This window comes from Mesoplodon bidens (genome assembly GCF_964165515.1).
Source record: "Mesoplodon bidens genome assembly, chromosome: 4".
In the NCBI taxonomy this organism is placed as follows: Eukaryota; Metazoa; Chordata; class Mammalia; order Artiodactyla; family Ziphiidae; genus Mesoplodon; species Mesoplodon bidens.
This window is the reverse complement of record NC_138160.1, coordinates 99,666,406-99,693,288: the sequence shown is the minus strand read 5'-3', so window position 1 is coordinate 99,693,288 and position 26,883 is coordinate 99,666,406. Positions and strand designations below refer to the sequence as shown.

The 26,883-nt window shown below is 40.6% G+C and overlaps 1 protein-coding gene across 9 annotated transcripts in view; it reads right to left on the bottom strand.

Moving 5' to 3' along the window:
- Positions 1-19,775: 19,775 nt before the first annotated feature.
- TNFAIP8 (TNF alpha induced protein 8) overlaps positions 19,776-26,883 on the bottom strand; it is a 125,155-nt gene continuing 118,047 nt past the window's right edge. For all 9 annotated transcript variants that reach the window (XM_081230876.1, XM_081230872.1, XM_081230873.1 and 6 more), the window contains exon 2: positions 19,776-21,423. In XM_081230876.1, coding sequence (XP_081087002.1) covers positions 20,858-21,358 — 501 coding nt within the window. In that variant the 5' untranslated portion in view covers positions 21,359-21,423 and the 3' untranslated portion in view covers positions 19,776-20,857. The remainder of the gene's footprint in view (positions 21,424-26,883) is intronic.

The following is a 26,883-nucleotide window of genomic DNA, read 5'->3' as shown; positions in this document are numbered from 1 at the left end:
TGTGATACACCATATTAACAAACTGAAGAATAAAAACCATATGATCATCTCAATAGATGCAGAAGAAGCTTTGACAAAATTCAACACCCATGTATGACAAAAACCCTCCAGAAAGTAGGCATAGAGGGAACTTACCTCAACATAATAAAGGCCATATATGACAAACCCACAGCCAACATCGTCCTCAATGGTGAAAAACTGAAACCATTTCCGCTAAGAGCAGGAACAAGACAAGGTTGCCCACTCTCACCACTATTATTCAACATTGTTTTGGAAGTTTTAGCCACGGCAATCAGAGCAGAAAAATAAATAAAAGGAATACGAATTGGAAAAGAAGAAGTAAAATTATCACTGTTTGCAGATGACATGATACTATACATAGAGAATCCTAAAGATGCCAACAGAAAACTATTAGAGCTAATCAATGAATTTGGTAAAGTTGCAGGATACAAAATTAATGCACAGAAATCTCTTGCATTCCTATACACTAATGATGAAAAATCTGAAAGAGAAATTAAAGAAACACTCCCATTTACCACTGCAACAAAAAGAATAAAATACCTAGGCATAAACCTACCTAGGGAGACAAAAGACCTGTATGCAGAAAACTATAAGACACTGATGAAAGAAATTAAGGATGATACAAACAGATGGAGAGATATGCCATGTTCTTGGATTGGAAGAATCAATAATGTGAAAATGACTATATGGCCCAAAGCAATCTACAGATTCAATGCAATCCCTATCAAATTACCAGTGGCATTTTCTACAGAACTAGAACAAAAAATCTTAAAATTTGTATGGAACACAAAAGACCCCAAATACCCAAAGTGGTCTAGAGTGGAAAAAATGGAGCTGGAGGAATCAGACTCCCTGACTTCAGGCTATAACACAAAGCTACAGTACTCAAGACGATATTGTACTGGCACAAAAACAGAAATATAGATCAATGGAACAGGATAGAAAGCCCAGAGATAAACCCACGCACCTATGGTCAACTAATCTACGACAAAGGAGGCAAGAATATACAATGGAGAAAAGATAGTCTCTTCAATAAGTGATGCTGGGAAAAACTGCACAGCTACTTGTAAAAGAATGAAATTAGAACACTCCCTAACACCATACACAAAAATAAACTCAAAATGGATTAGAGACCTAAACATAAGACCAGACACTATAAAACTCTTAGAGGAAAACATAGGAAGAACACTCTCTGACGTAAATCACACCAAGGTCTTTTTTGATCCGCCTCCTAGATTAATGGAAATAAAAACAAAAATAAACAAATGGGACCTAATGAAACTTCAAAGCTTTTGCACAGCAAAGGAAACTACAAACAAGACGAAAAGACAACAGTCAGATTGGGAGCAAATATTTGCAAATGAATCAACGGACAAAGGATTAATCTTATATAAATAGCTCATGCAGCTCAATATTAAAAAAACAAACAACCCAATCCAAAAATGGGCAGAAGACCTAAATAGACATTTCTCCAAAGAAGACATACAGATGGCCAACAAGCACATGAAAAGCTGCTCAAAATCACTAATTATTAGAGAAATGCAAATCAAAACTACAATGAGGTATCACCTCACATCAGTTAGAATGGGCATCAATAAATCTACAAACAACAAATGCTAGAGAGGGTGTGGAGAAAAGAGAACCCTCTTGCACTGTTGGTGGGAATGTAAATTGATACAGCCACTATGGAGGACAGTATGGAGGTTCCTTAAAAAACTAAAAATAGAAATACCATATGATCCAGCAATCCCACTACTGGGCATAAACCCTGAGAAAACCATAATTCAAAAATACACATGCAGGGGCTTCCCTGGTGGTGCAGTGGTTCAGAATCCGCCTGCCAATGCAGGGGACATGGGTTTGAGCCCTGGTCCAGGAAGTTCCCACATGCCGCGGAGCAACTAAGCCCATGTACCACAACTATTGAGTACATGTGCCACAACTACTGAAGCCCGTGTGCCTAGAGCCTGTGCTCTGCAATAAGAGAAGTCACTGCAATGAGAAGCCCACGCACCGCAGCGAAGAATAGCCCTTGCTCACCACAACTAGAGGAAGCCCGCGCACAGCAACGAAGATCCAATACAACCAAAAAAAAAAACAAAACACATGCACCCCAATGTTCATTGCAGCACTATATACAATAGCCAGGACATGGAAGCGACCTAAATGCCCATCGACAGACAAATGGATAAAGAAGATGTGGTACATATACACAATGGAATATTACTCAGCCATAAAAAGGAACGAAATTGGGTCATTTGTAGAGATGTGGATGGATCTAGAGACTGTCATACAGAGTGAAGTAAGTCAGAAAGAGAAAAACCAATATCATATATTAACGCATATATGTAGAACCTAGAAAAATGGTACAGATGAACCAGTTTGCAGGGCAGAAATTGAGACACAGATGTAGAGAACAGACATATGGACACCAAGGGGGGAAAGTGGCTGGGGTGGTGGTGGTGTGATGAATTGGGAGATTGGGATTGACATAAATACACTAATATGTATAAAATGGATAACTAATGAGAACCTGCTGTATAAAAAAAAATTACATAGAACTCTACAGACACACACACAGACACACACGAATGCAGGTAGGAAAAAAAATGAACCTTATTTAGTGAAAACTAAATAAACTCATCATCTAATACCAATGTCGATTCCTGGTTGTGGAACTGTACTACACCTACACAACAGGTCACCATTGGACCAAGCTGGATGAAGGGTACAAAGGACCCTTTGGGCTGTTTTTACAATGCATTATGACTCTATAATTATGTTTATTATTTTATTTTATTTATTTATTTATTTTTGTGGTATGCGGGCCTCTCCTATTGCTGAGCGCAGGCTCCGGACGCGCAGGCTCAGCGGCCATGGCTCATGGGCCCAGCAGCTCCGGGGCATGTGGGATCTTCCCGGACTGGGGCACGAACCCGTGTCCCCTGCATCGGCAGGCGGGCTCTCAACCACTGTGCCATCAGGGAAGCCCCTATAATTATTTTTAAATGAAACGTTTAAAAGAGAAAAAAAAAAAAAAGAGGAAGAATCTTTGACCCTATCCAGTTGAGATTAGTCCCATACATGTTTGCAAATACTGCTCCCCTCAGCCAGGGTTGTGACCCCAGAATTCCTACCTTAGTGTCAAGCACTGTCAGACGAAAACACACAATCCTCACACTGAAGTACATCTACAGAAAATACTATCAGATGGCGAGGGAAAGGAGCAACCAAACTATGCTTCTTAGACTCACTGGTTTATCTCTCTTGTCTGATTTGCGTAACAGTTTTCACATCAGCTTAGAATTTCGGGTTCTTCTCATAAAACTTTAATCTTCATATATGTTTAGAAAGATTTTCTTAAATATTATGAGACCCAGCCAGAAGAATTAAAGGTAAGCTGTTAGGGTTAACACCTGTATTGAAATCACCATTGGAAAACGATTGAAAAGCTTAGGCTGTCTCAGATTCCGAACTCATTTTCTACTGACAGCGACCAGGAAGTCAGAGCTTCTCACCAAGATGGTAGCTTTCCTTTCCCTGAAGCTAAAAGGAACAAAAACCAACGTCCTATCAGTGGGATTGCTGCTCTTAAAGTCTGGGAGAAGAAAGTGTGGCAAACGCAACTTTAATGCAGATTAGAGAGGCCATCTTCCTTTTTGGCCTGCTAATTAATAAAAGCCAAACTTTTAGAACATAGTTCAAAACCAAGGATAGGTTTTTAAGCCATCAGTCATGTTTACATATTATTTATTCTTGGTTGAAATTTCATGGTTAGTCAAGAGATAGGGGAAACAAACTAAAACTTCAAAAGACCCTTTTTTGCGGTACATGGGCCTCTCACTGCCGTGGCCTCTCCCGTTGCAGAGCACAGGCTCCGGACATGGCTCACGGCCCCAGCCGCTCCATGGCATGTGGGATCCCCCGGACCGGGGCACGAACCTGCGTCCCCTGCACCGGCAGGTGGACTCCCAACCACTGCGCCACCAGGGAAGCCCCAAAAGACCATGTTTTTGTAATCAGGAGAAATTTTAAAATCCTATCATGTTCTGAATGTAACCCAGTGAAAAGGAAAAGACCCCTGTCTTGTCTAGAGCCACAGGAAAAGCCACTGGAGATGAAACACAGTCAGGGTCTAAACCCCATACTAGGTAGGCTTCATCCTCAGGCTGTATTCCTGGGCCTGCTCCATTCCTTTGCTGGTAAGAGGACATGCTGTTTGTTAATGCTTTGTCTCCAAGACTCAGACTTTGGTTTTTTTTGTTTTTTAAATTTTATTTATTTATTTATTTATTTATTTTTGGCTGCGTTGGGTCTTCGTTGCTGTGTGGTGGCTTTCTCTAGTTGCAGTTAGCGGGGGTTACTCTTCGTTGCAGTGCACAGGCTTCTCATTGCGGTGGCTTCTCTTGTTGTGGAGCACGGGCTCTAGGCACTCGGGCTTCGGTAGTTGTGCCACGTGGGCTCAGTAGCTCTAGAGCGCAGGCTCAGTAGTTGTGGCAAACGGGCTTAGCTGCTCCACGGCATGTGGGATTTTCCCAGACCAGGGCTCGAACATGTGTCCCCTGCACTGGCAGGCGGATTCTCAACCATTGCGCCACCAGGGAAGCCCTCAGACTTTGTTAATGATTAGTGACAAGTGAGCAGACAGAACCAAACGTTGGGCAGGACCCAGTGTGACCTGGCTCCGTGGTGTGGCTGGAAAGAAACATGGAAGGGCCATTCTCCCTGGGTCAGTTCAATCGCGTATTTCTGTGTCCTGGCCTGAGGCCTCAGGGGACACAGATATACCTCACTGAGGACAGAGATATGAAACCAGAGTTTATCTAGCTTTGCAAGCTGACCTGCAATCTATTTCTGAAAGAAAAATGATTTGAAAATTCTTTCCTCTCCTATTTCCTTTCCTCTCCATAGCAGCACTATTTACAATAGCCAAGGCATGAAAACAACCTAAACGTCTATAGACAGATTAATGGATAAAGAAGATGTGGTACATATATACGATGGAATACTACTCAGCCATAAAAAAGAATGAAATAATGCCATTTGCAGCAATGTGGATGGACCTAGAGATATCATACTAAGTGAAATAAGAAAAAGACAAATACCATCTGATATCACTTATATGTGGAATCTAAAATATGACACAAATGAAACAGAAACAGACTCACAGACATTGAGAACAGACTCATGGTTGCCAAGGGGGAGGAGAGTGGAGGAGGGAAGGATTGGGAGTTTGGGATTAGCAGATGCAAACCATTATATATAGGATGGATAAACAACAAGGTCCTACTGTATAGCACAGGGAACTCTATTCAATATCCTGGGATAAACTATAATGTAAAAGTATATGAAAAAGAATATTTATGTGTATAACTGAATGACTTTTCAGTACAGCAGAAATTAACACAACACTGTAAATCAACTATACTTCAATAAAGTTTTAAAAAAATCGTTCCTGTTGCTATCTCTCAGATACTCCCAAGAATTAAAATATTAATTAAATGTAAATTAAAATATTACTTCTTAGTTTTCACTTAGATTCTTCCCCTCAGTATAGTGTGTAATCCATATTTTGCCATAGACTCATTTACAATCATTTTTATTTTGCATGAAAAAAATATGGCCTGTAAACATTTTTCTTTTACCTGTACACACACACACACACACACACACACACACACACACGTACTTACCATTGATTTTGAAAGAGAAATCTGCCACTACTTTGAGCTTATTGCTTTTAAAGCATGCATTTTAAAGCCAGAAAGCCTATGTGAAGCTAACAAAGCCTTGGACACCTCCTCATCCTGGGAATACCAATTTAGTAACTTACCTGTGCATTGTCAGTGTCCCACTACTCAGTAACTCCTCAGGTACAGGAACCAGGTGTTAATTATGTAGTTCCTAAATGGAAAGGATTAATTTATTGGGCTTAGATGGGACTCACATCTTCACATGGACAAAAATGCTGTTATTAACAGGTTAGCCCATTTCATAATATTATTTCATTATATATACATATAAAAGTATATAATGTTTATAAATAAAAATGTATATAAATGCATATATATGTTCAGTTTGCAGTTGAAACAAACTATTCCGTGAAGAACTCCAGACTCCTTAAGTATACTGGTGTCTCTTTTGGAGCCATGAGGGGAAAATAATGATAGTCACCTAATCTCCAAAGATGGCCCCCCCAAACCATTCATCCTAGAATTTGTGCCCTTGTGTAGTCCTTTCTAGACTAAATCGGAACTGGGCCTGCATGCAATAAAGGGATAACTCAGCGGGTTTGGGATGGTCAAACCCTGAACTTTCCAGAGGAGGGACTGACCTTTGAATAGATCCTGGGAGATAATCTCTAAGACCTTGGTATATTCTATCTGATAAGAGTGCCTTTGTATATCTAGGGCTTAAGCCACAACCAGATAGTTTATATTTACTGTGATTTATGGTAAACACATGTTTTTATTCACCTGGGACTCTGGACCAACCTGTATCAGTTTGACCTCTGGAGGAAAGGGAGAGTGAGTAACTAAGGTCAGTCACATGGGCATTCCATGCTTATGTGATGGACCCTTAATAAAAACCCTGAACAACAAGGCTCAGGTCAGCTTCCCTGGTTGGCCACACTTTGTATGTGTTATCACACATCATTGCTGAGACAATTAAGTGTTATCTGTAAAACTCTACTGGCACAGGACAGCTGGAAGCTTGCACCTGGCTTCTCTTGGACTCTGCTCTATGCTCCTGTTTCTTCTGCTGATTTTAATCTGTAACCTTTCACTGTAGTAAATCTTAACTGTGAGTATAATTGCTTTTTGGAGTTCTCTCCTTCCAGAGAAGCTTCAGACCTGAAGGCAGTCTTGAGGATCCTACACATAGCCTGTAACTTGCTTAAACCAGTAGAATGAGGCAGAAGTGACACTATGCCTCTTCTGGGCATATGCCTGAAGAAGGCCTGGAAACTTCTGCCCCTGCTCTTAGGGATGCCCTGAGTAACAGTAAGTAGAGACCCCAGCAAGAGGAGAGGCCCAGACCCTTCAGGGGCACAGTCAAATCTCTGGAAGACATCGGTCCCAGCCACCATCTGACTGCAGCCACATAACACCCCAACAAAGACAATTGCCCAGTCAAGTCCGGTCAACCCACAGAACCATAACAAAATAGTTATTGTTTTAAACCACTACACTTTGGGGTGGCTTGTTAGGTAGCACTAGATAACTAAAACCAGCAGGAATGATAAAATAATTGAAGAGATTCAGAATTTAATTGGCTAAGAGATCATACATAAGTAACTGTCAGAAACTATTACTCAACCCAAAACAATTTTCTAAATTTAAAGCAAGAAACAATTTTTAAAGGGGACTAGGATTTAATAAAATTCTCTCAGGCTGCAGAAGTCTACTGTTCATTTTATTTGGGTTCAGGCTTATCTTCATAGCTTGGGTAAACAATACCTCACACAGGAAAAGTCTTCAGGAGGTTTCAAAGCCCTTCATGTTTTGTTTAATTTTATCCTTAAAATGAGACTGTAAGGTAGTTGATTTTATCCAAACTTTAGAGATAAGTCACGAGAGCTCCCTGGTAGACAAGGAACTGGAAACACTGGTTACAGCTGCTCCAGCGTGCACCCTATGTACGCTGCTGGGTTCCCCCTGGCCACCCTCAAGTGAGTCCCCAAGAGGAAAAGATGCCAAGCTACTGACACAGTGTTTGAAAATACTATGGGACGTTTCCACTCATGGATTTCACTGCACGTTCTCCAGTGACTATTTCAGCAAGCTAAAAATGTGCCTCCTTGGTCATGAAAACACAAAAATCCGTATGATTAGGGAACAGTAACAATGCTGGCACTTTTATTGAATCATCAGCAAGTCCTCTTCTAGGACATTAAATGTCTTATAAATATTTGTAATTTGCTTGAAAACAAGCGAAACAAGTGGTCTTAGAAGAGAGCTGAGAAGTCACTTAGGACGGGTAAGGGGTGGCTCCTGCTTGTCTGATAAAAGCCCACTTCCAGGAAAATGGAACCTGGGCTTCTTATAAAACGTCAATCATCCCAGATAATGGTGACCATCTAGGTAAGTAAACTCAGAGTTTTCACTTCCATGTCTTGTGTTTATACCTCACATCAGGCAGTTTTAAATGACTTCATCCATCTGTAAGGTTTTAAATGGAAAAACCAAAGTACAAATAAGTATATTGTTTTGGATCATTCTGTGAATCAAAACACATACTTTAAAAAATCAAATATTCTTTCCTTCTGTTAAGAACAAACCCCAAGTGCCTTATCAGCCACCTATTTCCACGAGGCAGAAATAACAATTATGCAGCTGCTCATGGGGAAGGCAGAGAATTTCCTTGACCACCCATGAAGGAAGATGAGGGGCCTTATCCATTGGCTGGCTACTCTTACAAAGACTGCATGTAAATTTGGTGGACACAGAGCACAATGCTCTATACTTGAGAACATTTTCCAAGGCACAGATGTTTTTGTCTTAACTGTGAACGCTGGCTGACTTGTCTGTCTGTATCCTTTTTCAGGGCTCAGCAGACAGGATGTCTTTGGAGAGGTTTGTCCTCTATAACCCGGGGCTGATGTTCCTTGCTAGATGGAAAACACATCTTTGGCTAGACAGACATGAATCAATATTACACAAAAATATTTCCATTTTGGGAAATTCACTGAGATAAAAGTGTCTTTCTGGCTCTGGGCACACGCAAGTAACCATCAGGACACCTCAGTAAAAGAGAAAATGTATTTTCAATAGTTTGCCATGAGAGTGATATGTGATTATAAGCTCCTACATATATTCCTACTGTCCTATTTTATTTTATATTTTTAAAATAAATTTATTTATTTATTTTTGGCTGCATTAGGTCTTCGTTGCTCCACACGGGCTTTCTCTAGTTGCGGCGAGCAGGGGGCTACTCTTCATTGAGGTGGGCAGACTCCTCATTGCTGTGGCTTCTCTTGTTGCAGAGCATGGGCTCTAGGTGCGTGGGCTTCAGTAATTGTGGCTTGTGGGCTCAGTAGTTGTGGCGCCCTGGCTCAGCTGCTCCGCAGCATGTGGGATCTTCCCGGACCACGGCTCAAATCTGTGTCCCCTGCATTGACAGGCGGATTCTTAACTACTGTGCCACTAGGGAAGTCCCTACTGTCCTTTTCTAGAAGCAAAAAGTTAACTCATTTTTCTGGTTAGTGCCTCAGTAATTTCATTAGGGGGTTTCTATAAAGACTTTAATTGAATCACAGTAAGGAAAATTATTTCAGAGCTAGGATAAAATTTTATCTGTCATAAACAGCATTGAGTACTAAAACCTGCTTTGAGTTTAACAAATTACATAGAAGCTTTACATCCACGAATGCAACAGACCAAGTAAAACGGTGATTTTTCAAACACTGCAAAGTTCAACTAATTTAGATAATGCCAGTTTGGAAATGCAAGATTAGCTAAAAATGTAAAAATATTATACATAGGGCTTCTCTGGTGGCGCAGTGGTTGAGAGTCCGCCTGCCGATGCAGGGGACGAGGGTTCGTGCCCCAGTCCAGGAGGATCCCACATGCCGCGGAGCGGCTAGGCCCGTGAGCCATGGCCGCTGGGCCTGCGCGTCTGGAGCCTGTGCTCCGCAGCGGGAGAGGTCACAGCAGTGAGAGGCCCATGTAATGCAGAAAAAAAAAAAAAAAATTATACATACTATTAACATGCTGATTTTGTTTTATTAGGATATTTTCATTTCCTAGCAATTAAATAGCACTTAAATTTTTATTACAAATATTTCATCATATGGATAGGCACATTCATCTTTCATTTATTATTTGTCAAGGTCAGTATGCTAAATTATAACTTAGGTGCTTTCATCAAGTATCTCAAGGATAAATTTAAATTCTCAGTAAATATCCAATTGATATGTACAGAGCACAAAAAGTGCTATTTTAATCCTTTAGTGGGGAGGAATCCACCAGAAAGTTTAAGTTTTCTGGTTTTTTAAGTATTAACATGGTGGGAGAAAAAAAACTTTCCAGGGGACCCCGGAGGAAGATGGCGGAAGAGTAAGACGCGGAGATCACCTTCCTCCCCACAGATACATCAGAAATTCATCTACACGTGGAACAACTCCTACAGAACACCTACTGAACGCTGACAGAAGACCTCAGACCCCCCAAAAGGCAAGAAGCTCCCCACATACCTGGGTAGGGCAAAAGAAAAAAAGAATAAACAGAGACAATAGGATAGGGACGGGACCTGCACCAGTGGGAGGGAGCCGTGAAGGGGGGAAGGTTTCTACACACTACAAGCCCCTTCGCGGGCGGAGACTGCAGGTGGCGGAGGGGGAAAGCTTCGGAGTAGCGGAGGAGAGCACAGCAACAGGGGTGCGGAGGGCAAAGCGGAGAGATTCTGGCACAGAGGACCGGTGCCCTCAGGCACACACCAGCCCGAGAGGCTTGTCTGCTCGGCCGCCGTGGCGGGCGGGGCTGGGAGCTGAGGCTCGGGTATCGGCTTTCAGTCGGAGCGCAGGGAGAGGACTGGGGCTGGCGGCAGGAAGAGAGCCTGAAGGGGTTAGTGCACCACGGCTAGCCCGGAGGGAGTCCGGGGAAAGGGTCTGGAGCTGCTGAAGAGGCAAGAGACTTTTTTCCCTTTTGTTTCCTGGTGCGCGAGGAGAGGGCATTAAGAGGGCTGCTTGGGGAAGCGCCGGAGACAGGCACGAGCCGCGGGTAAGGCACGGACCTCGGAGACGGGCGTGGGCCGCCGCCGCCGCCGCCGCCCGCCGCCGCGGCCCGCCGCCGCCGCTGCTGCCGCCGCCGCGGGGCCTGTGTGCGAGCGCGGGTCACTGTCCGCCCCGCCTTCCGGGGGGCCTGTGCACCCCGCCACTGCCGGGGTCCCCGAGACCCGGGGACGGCTTTCCCGGGAAAGCGCACGGAGCGCCACGGGCTGCTGCAACGTCACGCCGGCCTCTGCCGCCGCAGGCCCGCCCCACACTGCGCGCCCCTCCCTCCCCTCTGCCTGAGTGAGCCAGAGCCCCCGAATCAGCGGCTCCTTTAAACCCGTCCTGTCTGAGCGAAGAACGGACGCCCTCCGGCGACCTACGCGCAGAGGCGGGGCCAGGTCCAAGGCTGAGACCCGGGAGCTGTGAGAGCAGAGGCAGGGAAATCTCTCTGTGCAGCCTCGGAGGCAGCGGATTAAAGCTCCACGGTCCATTTGATGTGCCCTGCGTCTGTGGAGTGCATGAATGGACAGCGAATCATCCCAAATTGAGGAAGTGGACTTTGAGGACAAGATTTAAGACTTTCCCCCCTTTTCCTCTTTTTACAACGAATTATTCCAAATTAAGGAGGTGGACTTAGAGAGCAAGATTTCAGACTTCTCGCCCTTTTCCTCTTTTTACAACGAATTATCCCAAATTGAGGAGGTGGACTGACTTGGAGAGCAAGATTTTTGATTTTTCCCCCTGCTCTCTTTGTGTGAATGTGTATGTGTAATCTTCTGTGTAAGATTCTCTCTGTATAGCTTTGCTTCCACCATATGTCTCAGGGTTCTATCGGTCCGGTTTTTTTTTTTTTTTTTTCAATAATTACTTTCTAATTTTAATAACGCTACTATATTTCATACTTGATTCTATTTTACTTTACCTGCTCTTTCTTTTTTTCCTACTCTCCCTTCCTCCCTCCCTCCCTCCGCTCCTCCTTTCCTTCTTTCTTTTTCTTTCCTCCCTCCCACCCTTCTTCTTTCCACTTTCTTTTTCTTTCCTTCCTCCCTCCCTCCTGTCTTTCTTCCTTTCCTTCCTCCCTCCCTCCCTCCTTTCTTTCCTTCTTTCTTTCCATCCTTCCTCCCTCCCTCCCTCCTTTCTTTCTTCCTTCCTTCCTTCCTTCCTTTCTTCCCTTCTTCCTTTCTTTCCCTCTCTCTTTCTTTCTTCTACTAATTCTTTCTTTCTACTTTTTCTCCCTGTTACTCTGAGCCGGGTGGATGAAAGGCTCTTGGTGCTGCAGCCAGGAGCCAGTGCTGTGCCTCTGAAGTGGGAGAGCCAACTTCAGGACACGGGTCCACAAGAGACCTCCCAGCTCCACATAATATCAAGCAGCGAAAATCTCCCAGAGATCTCCATCCCAACACCAGCACCCAGCTTCAGTCAACGACCAGCAAGCTACAGTGCGGGTCACCCTATGCCAAGCAACTAGCAAGGCAGGAACACAACCCCACCCATTAGCAGAGAGGCTACCTAAAAACATAATAAGGCCATAGGCACCCCAAAACACACCACCAGACGAGGACCTGTCCACCAGAAAGACAAGATCGAGCCTCAACCACCAGAGCACAGGAATTAGTCCCCCCCACCAGGAAGCCTACACAACCTACTGAAACAACCTTAGCCACTGGGGTCAGACACCAAAAACAACGGGAACTACGAATCTGCAGCCGGCAAAAAGGAGACCCCAAACACAGTAACATAAGCAAAATGAGAAGGCAGAAAAGCACACAGCAGGTGAAGGAGCAAGATAAACACCTACCAGACCTAACAAATGAAGAGGTAATAGGCAGTCTACCTGAAAAAGAATTCAGAATAATGATAGTAAAGCTGATCCAAGATTCTATTTCCATGATCCATAATCTTGGAAATAGAATAGACAACATGCAAGAAACAGTTAACAAGGACCTAGAAGAACTAAAGATGAATCAAGCATCGATTAAAAACACAATAAATGAAATGAAAAATACTCTAGATGGGATCAATAGCAGAATAACTGAGGCAGAAGAACGGATAAGTGAGGTGGAAGATAAAATAGTGGAAATAACTGCTGCAGAGCAAAATAAAGAAAAAAGAATGAAAAGAACAGAGGAGAGTCTCAGAGATCTCTGGGACAACATTAAACGCACCAACATTCGAATTATAGGGGTTCCAGAAGAAGAAGAGAAAAAGAAAGGGACTGAGAAAATATTTGAAGAGATTATAGTTGAAAACTTCCCCAATATGGGAAAGGAAATAGTTAATCAAGTCCAGGAGGCACAGAGAGTCCCATACAGAATAAATCCAAGGAGAAATACACCAAGACACATATTAATCAAACTGTCAAAAATTAAACACAAAGAAATCATATTAAAAGCAGCAAGGCAAAAACAACAAATAACACACAAGGGAATCCCCATCAGGTTAACAGCTGATCTCTCAGCAGAAACCCTACAAGCCAGAAGGGAGTGGCAGGACATAATTAAAGTGATGAAGGAGAGAAACCTGCAACCTAGATTACTCTACCCAGCAAGGATCTCATTCAGATTTGATGGAGAAATTAAAACCTTTACAGACAAGCAAAAGCTGAGAGAGTTCAGCACCACCAAACCAGCTTTACAACAAATGCTAAAGGAACTTCTCTAGGCAAGAAACACAACAGAAGGAATATACCTACAATAACGAACCCAAAGCAATTAAGGAAATGGGAATAGGAACATACATATCAATAATTACCTTAAATGTAAATGGACTAAATGCTCCCACCAAAAGACACAGAGTGGCTGAATGGATACAAAAACAAGACCCATATATATGCTGTCTACAAGAGACCCACTTCAGACCTAGAGACACATACAGATTGAAAGTAAAGGGATGGAAAAAGATATTCCATGCAAATGGAAATCAAAAGAAAGCTGGAGTAGCAATTCTTATATCAGACAAAATAGACTTTAAAATAAAGACTATTAGAAGAGACAAGGAAGGACACTACATAACGATAAAGGGATCGATCCAAGAAGAAGATATAACAATTGTAAATATTTATGCACCCAACATAGGAGCACCTCAATACATAAGGCAAATACTAACAGCCATAAAAGGGGAAATCGACAGTAACACAATCATAGTAGGGGACTTTAACACCCCACTTTCACCAATGGACAGATCATCCAAAATGAAAGTAAATAAGGAAACACAAGCTTTAAATGATACATTAAACGAGATGGACTTAGTTGATATTTATAGGACATTCCATCCAAAAACAACAATACACATTTTTCTCAAGTGCTCATGGAACATTCTCCAGGATAGATCATATCTTGGGTCACAAATCAAGCCTCGGTAATTTTAAGAAAATTGAAATTGTATCAAGTATCTTCTCCGACCACAATGCTATGAGACTAGACATCAATTACAGGAAAAGATGTGTAAAAAATACAAACACATGGAGGCTAAACAATACACTACTCAATAACGAAGTGATCACTGAAGAAATCAAAGAGGAAATTAAAAAATACCTAGAAACAAATGACAATGGAGACACGACGACCCAAAACCTATGGGACGCAGCAAAAGCAGTTCTAAGGGGGAAGTTTATAGCAATACAATCCCACCTTAAGAAACAGGAAGCATTTCGAGTAAACAACCTGACCCTGCACCTAAAGCAATTAGAGAAAGAAGAACAAAAATACCCCAAAGCTAGCAGAAGGAAAGAAATCATAAAGATCAGATCAGAAATAAATGAAAAAGAAATGAAGGAAACGATAGCAAAGATCAACCAAACTAAAAGCTGGTTCTTTGAGAAGATAAACAAAATTGACAAACCATTAGCCAGACTCATCAAGAAAAAAAGGGAGAAGACTCAAATCAATAGAATTAGAAATGAAAAAGGAGAAGTAACAACTGACACTGCAGAAATACAAAAGATTATGAGAGATTACTATAAGCAACTCTATTCCAATAAAATGGACAACCTGGAAGAAATGGACACATTCTTAGAAATGCACAACCTGCCAAGACTGACTCAGGAAGAAATAGAAAATATGAATAGACCAATCACAAGCACTGAAATTGAAACTGTGATTAAAAATCTTCCATCAAACAAAAGCCCAGGACCAGATGGCTTCACAGGTGAATTCTATCAAACATTTAGAGAAGAGCTAACACCTATCCTTCTCAAACTCTTCCAAAATATAGCAGAGGGAGGAACACTCCCAAACTCATTCTACGAGGCCGACATCACCTTGATACCAAAACCAGGCAAGGATGTCACAAAGAAAGAAAACTACAGGCCAATATCACTGATGAACATAGATGCAAAAATCCTCAACAAAATACTAGCAAACAGAATCCAAGAGCACATTAAAAGGATCATACACCATGATCAAGTGGGGTTTATCCCAGGAATGCAAGGATTCTTCAATATACGCAAATCAATCAATGTAATACACCATATTAACAAGTTGAAGGAGAAAAACCATATGATCATCTCAATAGATGCAGAGAAAGTTTTCGACAAAATTCAACACCCATTTATGATAAAAACCCTGCAGAAAGTAGGTATAGAGGGATCTTTCCTCAACATAATAAAGGCCATATATGACAAACCCACAGCCAACATTGTCCTCAATGGTGAAAAACTGAAACCATTTCCACTAAGATCAGGAACAAGACAAGGCTGCCCACTCTCACCACTCTTATTCAACATAGTTTTGGAAGTTTTAGCCACAGCAATCAGAGAAGAAAAGGAAATAAAAGGAATCCAAATTGGAAAAGAAGAAGTAAAGCTGTCACTGTTTGCAGATGACATGATACTATACATAGAGAATCCTAAAGATGCTACCGAAAAACTACTAGAGCTAATCAATGAATTTGGTAAAGTAGCAGGATATAAAATTAATGTACAGAAATCTCTGGCATTCCTGTACACTAATGATGAAAAATCTGAAAATGAAATCAAGAAAACACTCCCATTTACCATCGCAACAAAAAGAATAAAATATCTAGGAATAAACCTACCTAAGGAGACAAAAGACCTGTATGCAGAAAACTATAAGACACTGATGAAAGAAATTAAAGATGATACAAATAGATGGAGAGATATACCATGCTCCTGGATTGGAAGAATCAATATTGTGAAAATGACTCTACTACCGAAAGCAATCTACAGATTCAATGCAATCCCTATCAAACTACCAATGGCATTTTTCACAGAACTAGAACAAAAAATTTCAAAATTTGTTTGGAAAAACAAAAGGCCCCGAATAGCTAAAGCAATCTTGAGAACGAAAAACGGAGCTGGAGGAATCAGGCTCCCTGACTTCAGACTATACTACAAAGCTACAGTAATTAAGACAGTCTGGTACTGGCATAAAAACAGAAAGATAGATCAGTGGATCAGGATAGAAAGCCCAGAGATAAACCCACGCACATATGGCCAACTTATCTTTGATAAAGGAGGCAGGAATGTACAGTGGAGAAAGGACAGCCTCTTCAATAAGTGGTGCTGGGAAAACTGGACAGGGACATGTAAAAGTTTGAGATTAGATCATTCCCTAGCACCATACACAAAAATAAGCTCAAAATGGATTAAAGACTTAAATGTAAGGCCAGAAACTATCAAACTCTTAGAGGAAAGCATAGGTAGAACACTCTATGACATAAATCACAGCAAGATCCTTTTGGTCCCACCTCCTAGAGAAATGGAAATAAAAACAAAGATAAACAAATGGGACCTAATGAAACTTCAAAGCTTTTGCACAGCAAAGGAAACCATAAAGAAGACCAAAAGACAACCCTCAGAATGGGAGAAAATATTTGCAAATGAAGCAACTGACAAAGGATTAATCTCCAAAATTTATAAACAGTTCATGCAGCTCAATAGCAAAAAAACAGACAACCCAATCCAAAAATGGGCAGAAGACTTAAATAGGCATTTCTCCAAAGAAGATATACAGACTGCCAACAAACACATGAAAGAATGCTCAACATCATTAATCATTAGAGAAATGCAAATCAAAACTACAATGAGATATCATCTCACACCAGTCAGAATGGCCATCATCAAGAAATCTAGAAACAATAAATGCTGGAGAGGGTGTGGAGAAAAGGGAACACTCTTGCACTGCTGGTGGGAATGTGAATTGGTACAGCCACTATGGAGAACGGTATGGAGGTTCCTTAAAAAACTACAAATAGAACTACCATATGACCCAGCAATCCCACTACTGGGCATATACCCTGAGAAAACCATAATTCAAAAAGAGACATGTACCAAAATGTTCATTGCAGCTCTATTCACAATAGCCCGGAGCTGGAAACAACCTAAGTGTCCATCATCGGATGAATGGATAAAGAAGATGTGGCACATATATACAATGGAATATTACTCAGCCATAAAAAGAAACGAAACTGAGCTATTTGTAATGAGGTGGATAGACCTAGAGTCTGTCATACAGAGTGAAGTTAGTCAGAAAGAGAAAGACAAATACCGTATGCTAACACATATATACGGAATTTAAAAAAAAAATGTCATGAAGAACCTAGGGGCAAAACGGGAATGAAGACGCAGACCTACTTGAGAATGGACTTGAGGATATGGGGAGGGGGAAGGGTGGGCTGTGACAAGGCGAAAGAGAGGCATGGACGTGTATACACTACCAAACGTAAGGTAGATAGATAGTGGGAAGCAGCCGCAGAGCACAGGGAGATCAGCTCGGTGCTTTGTGACCGCCTGGAGGGGTGGGATGGGGAGGGTGGGAGGGAGGGAGATGCATGAGGGAAGGGATGTGGGAACAGATGTATATGTATGACTGATTCACTTTGTTATAAAGCAGAAACTAATTAAAAAAATAAATAAATAAACTTTAAAAAAAAAAAAAAAAAAAACTTTCCAGGTAATTATGAATAAGTGATACTGATATACAACACCAAAAAAAAAGCAGCATTATTTCTGTATCATTAAAGTTCCTAACACTTGTTCTTCTTTTAAACTAATTTTGAGTTCTATATGAAAGGTCTAATAAACAGAAAAACACAAGACTATTTTTAAACTTACTTACTCAGATATTTCCAGCCTCTAAACCTGGAAAATAATGTTGAAGTTTTAAATCGATGCCATACCTTTTCTGGGGAACTGGAGAAGTGGTGAACTTCTGCTTGTCTTGGTTGCGTGCACACAGAGCGCCTTGTGCATCCACAGAAAGACCACCCGCGGGGGAGAGGCACACTGTACTGCAGGGGTCAGTGTTCAAAGTCATCGTTAATTGGGAACACCTTGAATTGAAGTTCCAGAAGGGACAGAAATTTGAGCCATGAGATGCCCCCAAATTAGGAGCCATGTTGAAAACTTCGTAAGATGTCTTTGTATAAAACCATACCCAGATCTTTAGAGAATAGCTCAGACCTGTGTGATTTAAATACCTTCTAAAATGCCACTATGTGAAAATCCATTTCAGAAGCACACTGCCCACTCTTCTCTGAACTAACGATGTTTCTAGAATTGCTTTTATATATACCATCATTAAATGAAAATAAGCTTTTCTTAATATCCTGGTTTTGACACAAGTGCTATGTGACCTCGAGCAAATTCCCTAATTTCTCTTGCCTTAGTTTCCTCATCTATAAAACGGTGAAGGTTGTGGTGGGGATTAAATGAGTTACTGTGCCTGGCACATAATATCTACTCTGTAATGTCAGTTATTAACACTAGTATTATCACTCACCTATTAAATTAACTCATAATGTTTGCAGAGAAGCCATCATCAAAAATTAAAAAAAAACAATTATAATACAATTCATGATTTTTTTCCAAAATGTAAAAAGACTCAATTTTTCATAAGACCCTAAAATGACTATGAACTTGGCTCAAAATTACCTATCCTAAGCACATTTGCATTCTTTCCCGCTTTCCACCCCAAATAATTTCATGCACAAGGGGAGTCCTGTTGCATCAGAAATGAACTTGCTGATCAAGACTGTCACTGATCTTCTGAGACATGCCTTCCAGGTACAGGATTGGGGAGGAGATGGGTTCCCTCCAGAAGATGATGCTGAGAGAGGGAAGCAAATAGGCTTTCCTCCTTCAGGATACTCCTCACTGCCTGCCTTCTGTGTGAAATTAAGGACTGCTCTTCCCCTCCCCCATGCACATCTGACTGCTAGTCTGAAGGCACAACTCTATGATCCAAAAGGGCCCAGACTGATCTAAATTTATCCCTAGGTCCTCTCTCTCTGGTTGGTCCTGTCTATAGCTAGAGATGAGCAAGAAGCACCCAGCAACTGTCCGAGCACTGTTTTCCACACTCCCTCTGCTGAGGGAATCTGGTAGAGTAGAATGCACCAGATCAGTAGCTTCCACAGAACACAGGTTAGGTTTTCCCAAGTGAGGAAAGCACAGCTGGTCAAGAAAGGCTGCTAAACTAAATTTAGAAGCTATTTAGCAGGCTCTGAAGCTAGACAGATCAATTCTGCAATCACTATGCTATTGCTAACTTACAGTGTTCACCTACCGGCCCTGGGAAGTGAGGATAGTAATTTCAGTTCAAGTCTTGGTGTCAGGATTTAATATCAAACAGGGAGATACTCTTTGCCTCTGCTGCTTGACTCAGATAAGCACATGAGGGTCCCAGAGAAAGTTACCACCTCCTTTAGGCTGTAGTGGGTTAAAGAAGATCTCAACCTCTGGAATATTTAGTTGTAGGGCCTCTCCTGGTGAGCTATTATTTTAACATCAGTATTCTGGGAGGCAGGCAAATTCAAGGCAAAAGAGTACACTAAATCACAGACAGAGTGACAGTGCAAATATTTAGCACTGGTGACTGAGTCTGTTATTTCCTAGGTGATATAGTTGGCCAGCAGGTTTCTTTTTTTTTTTTTTTTTTTTTTTTTACAAAATAAGCAAATGCTTACTTTATCATTCACACATAAAATTATATAGAAACAACACACAAACTGCTTGGAATGCAAATATTCTTTGGTTTACTCATCAAAATAGCAAATAACAAAATAGCAAAAACCTTATCAGTTAAATAAAAAAGTGACATTCTTTATTTACCTATCAAACCTTACTAAACATTGAAATGCATTCATTTTCATTCCCATGTTCTTCTGGCAATATCCTGTCTTCCCTTTTGCCTTTCATCCCCCTAAATTAAATTATTCTGATGGGCTCATCTCTAAGGTAAAGATTGTTTTATCATTCTTAAAACCACTTACTTTTTATTGTCCCAATATCGGGAATGATCTAGATTTCCTCTTTGTCTCTTACATTTAAAACAGATATGAAAAATGGGGATTCCGTCAGCACATTTTCAAGATGACGTAAGTTAAGCCCTCAGCAAGCATTTCAAGGCAATGGTATGCCATTTCGGGGAATTTTCATGTTTTGGGAAGTATTACTGTTGGTACTGAAAAACAGGACTCGATTCCAGAAGCATAGTCTTATGTTAGACATTATTCATAATGTCAAATACAATTGGTTTCTACAATATTGATTTCAGGGAAGCAGTTTTCTATTTTTCTGAAGGTTCAATTTGACTGCCTTAATTCTTGAATCTTAATTCTTAATTAAGATGGAATTCTTGAATGTCAGTGACAAAGTCTTTTAACAAAAGAATTTTTAACAAAAGGTAAACTTGAAAATGGCCTTGTTTCAAAAGGAGAAATGACAGTAAGAGAGAGCTCTTGGCTTTTTAAAAGAGGTACACATACATAGTAAGGAATAAAGGTGAATCAAAATACACAATTCTGTACATGACAGAAATATCCAATGTGCCACCAACATAACAACTGCCTTAAAAAAGATGTCTTGAGGTTTGGAGCCACACGTATCTTTCTTTATATAACTCTATATTTGCATCATGCAACCATACATCTTCCCGTGATCTGCTAACCGCTGGGAAGCTTTTTACCAGAATATTTGGCAATATGCTTTGCTTCAAATAAAACAAGCCTCATAAAACATTATCATTAATGTCTCACAACTGAATTGGGCAGAGTCTTTCTGAAATATGTGTAATCTTTAAAACATTATTTTTTTTTCTTCATAAATCAGCAGTGCTCCATCTTCAAATAAATCATGAGCAGTCACAATCTCAACTCACATGCTCATATGTTCTCTTCATCTAACATTTTGTTGATGCCATCACACAGTTTTTGTAAGTGGGGTTTAAAATTTCCAAAGGGATTATACAAGGCAGCCAAGAAATCACAATCTGAAAAATGATCAAAGACATTATTAACCCGTCCATGTGACTTGGCGGTGAGGTGACGCTGGATGATCTGGTGGAGCATCTCTCTACACTCATTTAACAGCCTGGATAACACATTCCGGTCAAAGGTGAAATCCACCTGATGGAAACTGACCACGGTCATAGCAAGTTGATGAACTTTCTTCTTGAATTTCTCCATCATTGCTAGCTCATCTTGGTTAAACTGATTATTCCTGTAAAGAATGGCCAGCTTGATGACTGTTTTGATGAGGTTTTTGATGATTTTCTCTGCCTCCTTCTTGTTCTGGGTGTACTCCTTGGTCACCCTGTAGAGCTCATCCAGCACTTCGCTGCTCGTGTCATCAATTAAGGTGGTAGCGATGGATTTGGACGCCATTTTACCCAAGATTTTCTTTTGTGCCTGAACGGCCAGGTTTTTGGAATTAAAGACATCTGTGGCCACTAAAAACAAAGGGGAGGAGGAGGATAAAAATTCAGTATATATCAGCAAGAGAAGCAAATTAAAAATCTCATTGGAAGGAGTATTTTCCTTCCCATTTTTCCACTCTACGGTTTGCCTCCCATCTACTGACATTAGTTTCTGTTCAGAAAAGAACTAAAATAATTTTCCTACATTTTGGGGAATTAGGTTCTCATTGGTGAAATTAATGGGTGGTTGTGCATAATCTTTAAGGTTTTCTGGCAATTCTAGTGTTTTACACTTTCTGCTTTGTAGCCAATACTTTGTTTAGAAGTTTAAGGGCTCTGGGGGTGGGGGTGGGGGAGGGATAAATCAGGAGCTTGGGATTAACATATACACCCCACTATATATAAAATAGATAACCAACAAGGACCTACTGTATAGCACAGGGAACTCTACTCAGTATTCCGTAATAATATGGGAAAAAAATTTGAAAAAGAATTAATATATGTATATGTGTAACTGAGTCACTTTGCTGCACACCTGGAACTAATACAACACTGTAAATCAACTATACTCCAATAACATTTTTAAAAATACTAAAATTAAAAAAAAAGTTAAAGGGCTCTGATTATAAAGATAGTATGTCTCAAGAGGCAGTAAGTTTTTATGTAATTTTTCCCTAGTTTTAATTTTATAAGAATTACATAAGGAATATAAAATCAACTCTACAATTGTTCTCTGAGCAACAGTAACCAAGAATAATTTATAGAAACCCATTTAAATGTAAGAGGAATAAATGACAAAGCCATGATATTGAGTAAATTGACAAATCCATGGAAGCTAATCAAAAAGGAAAGCCCTGCTTTATAGTCCAAAATTTGCAAAAAGTCAAATTTCCCAAAACATTGGTCAGCACTTACCAGTTTGATCATCCTAACCACCCTGAATTTCAACTCTCCAAAGTTGAGTGTTGGAAAGAAATATTCCTTGGAGAGCTTATTGTCACTTGCTATTTCTAATGAATGGCCATTGTGCCCTTTAAATTTTTCTATGATTTGAGGAAAAAACCCTACTGTATGAACTAATGAAATGTGCCACATGAACAACATACTTTGAAAAAGCAGATGCTTAGAGTTCACTTTTGAACTCACTGATTAAATTATCATAATTTGAGATTTAAGACACAAACAATAAGAGCTGTATATATTAAATATTAATGAGACCCTACGTGATGCTCTTAACTTACAGCCAGTCAGTGAAGATGCTCAATAAATGTTCATTCCCCAAACCAAGTTTAGTTTTTCTCCAAAATCCTCTCCCACTCTGTGCATGCTGCTTCACTACAACTGTGCTTTCTCCCTCTTCTCCTAGGTGCCTGGGTGTTGGAAAGCAGTCATTCGGTAATGAAAGATGAAAGGCTTAAAAATACAGATATGTAGGAATGAGTCAGGGCATCAATGATTTTATTAAAAATAATTAGGAAATTATTTCTAGTTTGGACAGGTTAGCAACATTAGAAAACAAAAAGGTAGCCGCTCACAAATCCAGGCTGGGAAGGTACGTAAGAGACTAACTCCCTCAGTGTGGAACTGCCATGTCAGATTTGAAATTTGGGCCAAAGTAGCTCATGATATATAGTACAGGTAGCCGCCAAGTGATTCCTAATGACCAGGATGTCATTCAGAACTGTATACGGCCATACACCCTGAAAAAAAATCTTGATTGAACTAGAAATGGTGCCCTCACAAATGTTGATATTTAAACTTGTGAAACATGAACTGAAACTGCAGAAGAACTGAAATTGATTTTGAGAAAGAAAAGGAAAGTGAAAAAGCACGAGAAATAGCCAACTTGACAAAGAAAGTTTCCAAGCTTTTTAATACTTTCATCATTTAAGCAGCAGTCCATTTCTATTCCTACTCTTCAATGGTTTGCAAGAGTGTATGGCTTCACACTAAAGAATTTATGTCAAAATGAACAGCATACGTGTAGTTATTTAATATTAATATTACCATATTAAGACCAGGGACCATCTTCCATGACTCAACTTAAGACACAGACCTCTACAAATAATAAACCTTATTCATATAGGAAGGGATACCCCCAAATTTTCAGATACACAGTAACCAACTAGGATTTCAGGAAATTATTTTATATAAAGTTGAAAGTTTATTGTTTTTAATTGATTAGAGTGTGGCACAGTCTGCAAACATCCCCCCTGGGATTTACTGCAATGCCTATTAAATGGCGATACTGTACATTGTGAAATAATCGAAACCAGAGGGAGATGGGTTCGAAAGATTCCCCTGTGCTCCTTTTTCCAAGGCTGGACTTGCAAGTTCGTATGTCTTTTAAGCTAGTTTTCTTATTAAATCTAAATTTCCCATGTAATTGCAAGCATAAAGACAAAATAACTCTATGGTGTAGCACTTTAACTTCTCGCAAGAGAAAGGCTGCTGCCAACTAAGCAAGATCATTCTCCATTTACTAGGAACTCAAACTAAACCAGGACAGAGAAGTTGACCTCTGAGGCTTTCACATTTGTTTCAAAGGAACTTCAAACCCTGCTCTAGAAACACAGCAACAGCTTCATACTTCCATTTTATCCTTTGGATTATATCCAGTACAGTCATCTTTGAAAATGAGGATGAAACTCTTTCTCCCCCTCCTCAGGGAAGACATGCATGCAGTAGATTTCTTTCCTAGCATTAGTGAAGGCTTTTTCAGAGCCAACTGGGAGCTGCGGCTGAGAGTTGCTGGCCAGGACTATGTGGTCTGTGATCATGAAATATGATTTTTTTTTTCTTGCAAATTAACTGCCTTTAGCCATGCCTGCTCAGGCTTGTTTGTCAGTTCCACATCCTCCACGAGATCGATTAAATGTCTGGTGTATCTCACAGCTAGTCCTGGACCAAGTTTTTCTCCTTCACAGTCCTCACCCCTGTGTGATCTTAACCACTTCCATGGCTTCAGATATCACCCATGTGCCAATGACTCCCACAGTTATAACTCAGCCCTGACCTCCTTTCCGGACTCAATTTGCAAATGCACTCAAGGTTTTTCTTTTCCTTGGCTATTTTGTAGGCATCGCAAATATACCATGTCCAAAACTGAATCCTCAATTCCCTCCTGCCCCCAAAGTGCTCCTCCTCCATTCTTTACTATCTTTTTTTTTTTTTTTTTTTTGTGGTACGCGGGCCTCTCACTGTTGTGGCCTCTCCCGTTGCGGAGCACAGGCTCCGGACGCGCAGGCTCAGCGGCCATGGCTCACGGGCCCAGCCGCTCCGCGGCATGTGGGATCTTCCCGGACCAGGGCACGATCCCGTGTCCCCTGAATCAGCAGGCGGACTCTCAACCACTGCGCCACCAGGGAAGCCCTATTCTTTACTATCGTAATTAATAGCATCCCTTCCATCCTTGTGCTCAAGTCAGAGACCTGGGAGTCGTCCACTATACCATCCCCTCCTTTACCCAGTCCATTACCAAGTTCTTTCCATCCTACCTTCCTCCAATTCTCTAAATTCTATCCACTTCCCTCCATCTCCATGGACAACAGCCCAGTCCAAGCTCCTTTCCAATCTCTTCCCATGTAGTAGCCAGGGTTTTTAAAAATGGAAATTAGAAAATGATGCTTCACTTAAATTCTTTGCTAACCATCACACTTCCCTGTTCCTGAAATCCTCGTCATTTGCTTACATTTTCATTGTCTGCCTTCCTTTAATAGAATCTAAGCACTTTGAGAGCAGAAGCTGTAAATCTTATTCACTGTGTCGTCCCCTGGACCTACAAGGGTGCCTGGTACACGGCGGCACTTCTGACAGAAGCAGGAGTCAACTACACCCCTCTCTTCACTATACTTAAATACTTCTCTGTGAAAACATGCTGACCTGCAAAATGAGAGTTCTAAATACATATGTGGGTGTTTGTTTGTTTGTTTTAAAAGCTAGAGAAACAGATATTTGCTTTACCTGGTTAAATATGTGGTTTTCTTCCTTTGAAGGGTACCTCAGAATGTGGTTTTTCTTACTGTCATAAATCAGTCAGTTCTTTTAAAGAGGAAAGATTTGGGCTTCCCTGATGGCACAGTGGTTGAGAGTCTGCCTGCCGATGCAGGGCACACGGGTTCGTGCCCCAGTCCGGGAAGATCTCACATGTCGCGGAGCGGCTGGGCCCGTGAGCCATGGCCGCTGAGCCTGCGCGTCCGGAGCCTGTGCTCCGCAACGGGAGAGGCCACAACAGTGAGAGGCTCGTGTACCGCAAAAAAAAAAAAAAAAAAAAAAAAGAGGAAAGATTTAGCAATCCTAGTGTCCATCGATAGATGAATGGATAGAGAAGATGTGGTATATGTACACAATGGAATATTACTCAACCATAAAAATAATGAAACACTGCCATTTGCAGCAACATGGACGGACCCAGAGATTATCATACTAAGTGAAGTCAGACAGAGAAAGATGAATATCATAAGATATCACTTATATATGGAATCTAAAAAAAATGATATAAATGAATTTATTTACAAAACAGAAATAGACTCACAGACATAGAAAATAAACTTATGGTTACCAGAGGGGATGGGGTGGGGAGATAAATTAGGAGTTTGGGATTAACATATACACACTACTATGTATAAAAGAGATAAACAACAAGGACCTACTGTATAGCACAGGGAACTATATTCAATGTCTTATAACAACCTATAATGGAAAATAATCTGACACACACACACACACACACACACACACATATATATATATAACTGAACCATTGTACTGTACACTTGAACAAAACACTGTAAATTAACTATAATTTAAAAAATGCAAATGTAAAAAAAATAAAGAGGAAAGATTTATTGTGTACAATGAGAAAACATCAAAGGACAGTAATACAAATATTTAGCATAAAAGCAGGGTACAGTGGTTCTGACTTGAGCTACAGTGGAAGATTAAACACAGGCCCACCTCTCCCTCTGTCTGGATCTATGATGAAAAACACGTAACCAAAGGTATGCCCAGGAAGCAACTAAGATGTATGAATAGGAGATGTTCTCAAAGAAGAAAGTGCTGGAAGTACTGATTCACTTGTGTTTAAAAATATACATGTACGCCGTTGACTAATGAAAAATGATACCTTATATCAAAAACATACAAAGGATTACCACTACATCAAAACCATTTAAGACTGTTTTCAGAAATATGTGTGAATGTTATTTGACATCTACTTATCTCACTGCCCCTCCTCTATGTCTTTACATCGCCTTTCTTGGCTTAATCAAACAGTCCATTTCAGCAACGTTTGCTGTAAGGCAAACTGATATTTAGGGAATCCTGCTTTTAGCATCAACAATTATAAATCTGGAGATAAACACTGATGTCAAAGTTATAATGACCCTGTATAAAAGAAAAAAAGTGCTTAGAAGGGGGGAAAACCCCAAAACCTTTTCATGACATTAATTAATGAAAAAGTATAATTCTCTGAAATTAACAAGAATTACCCAT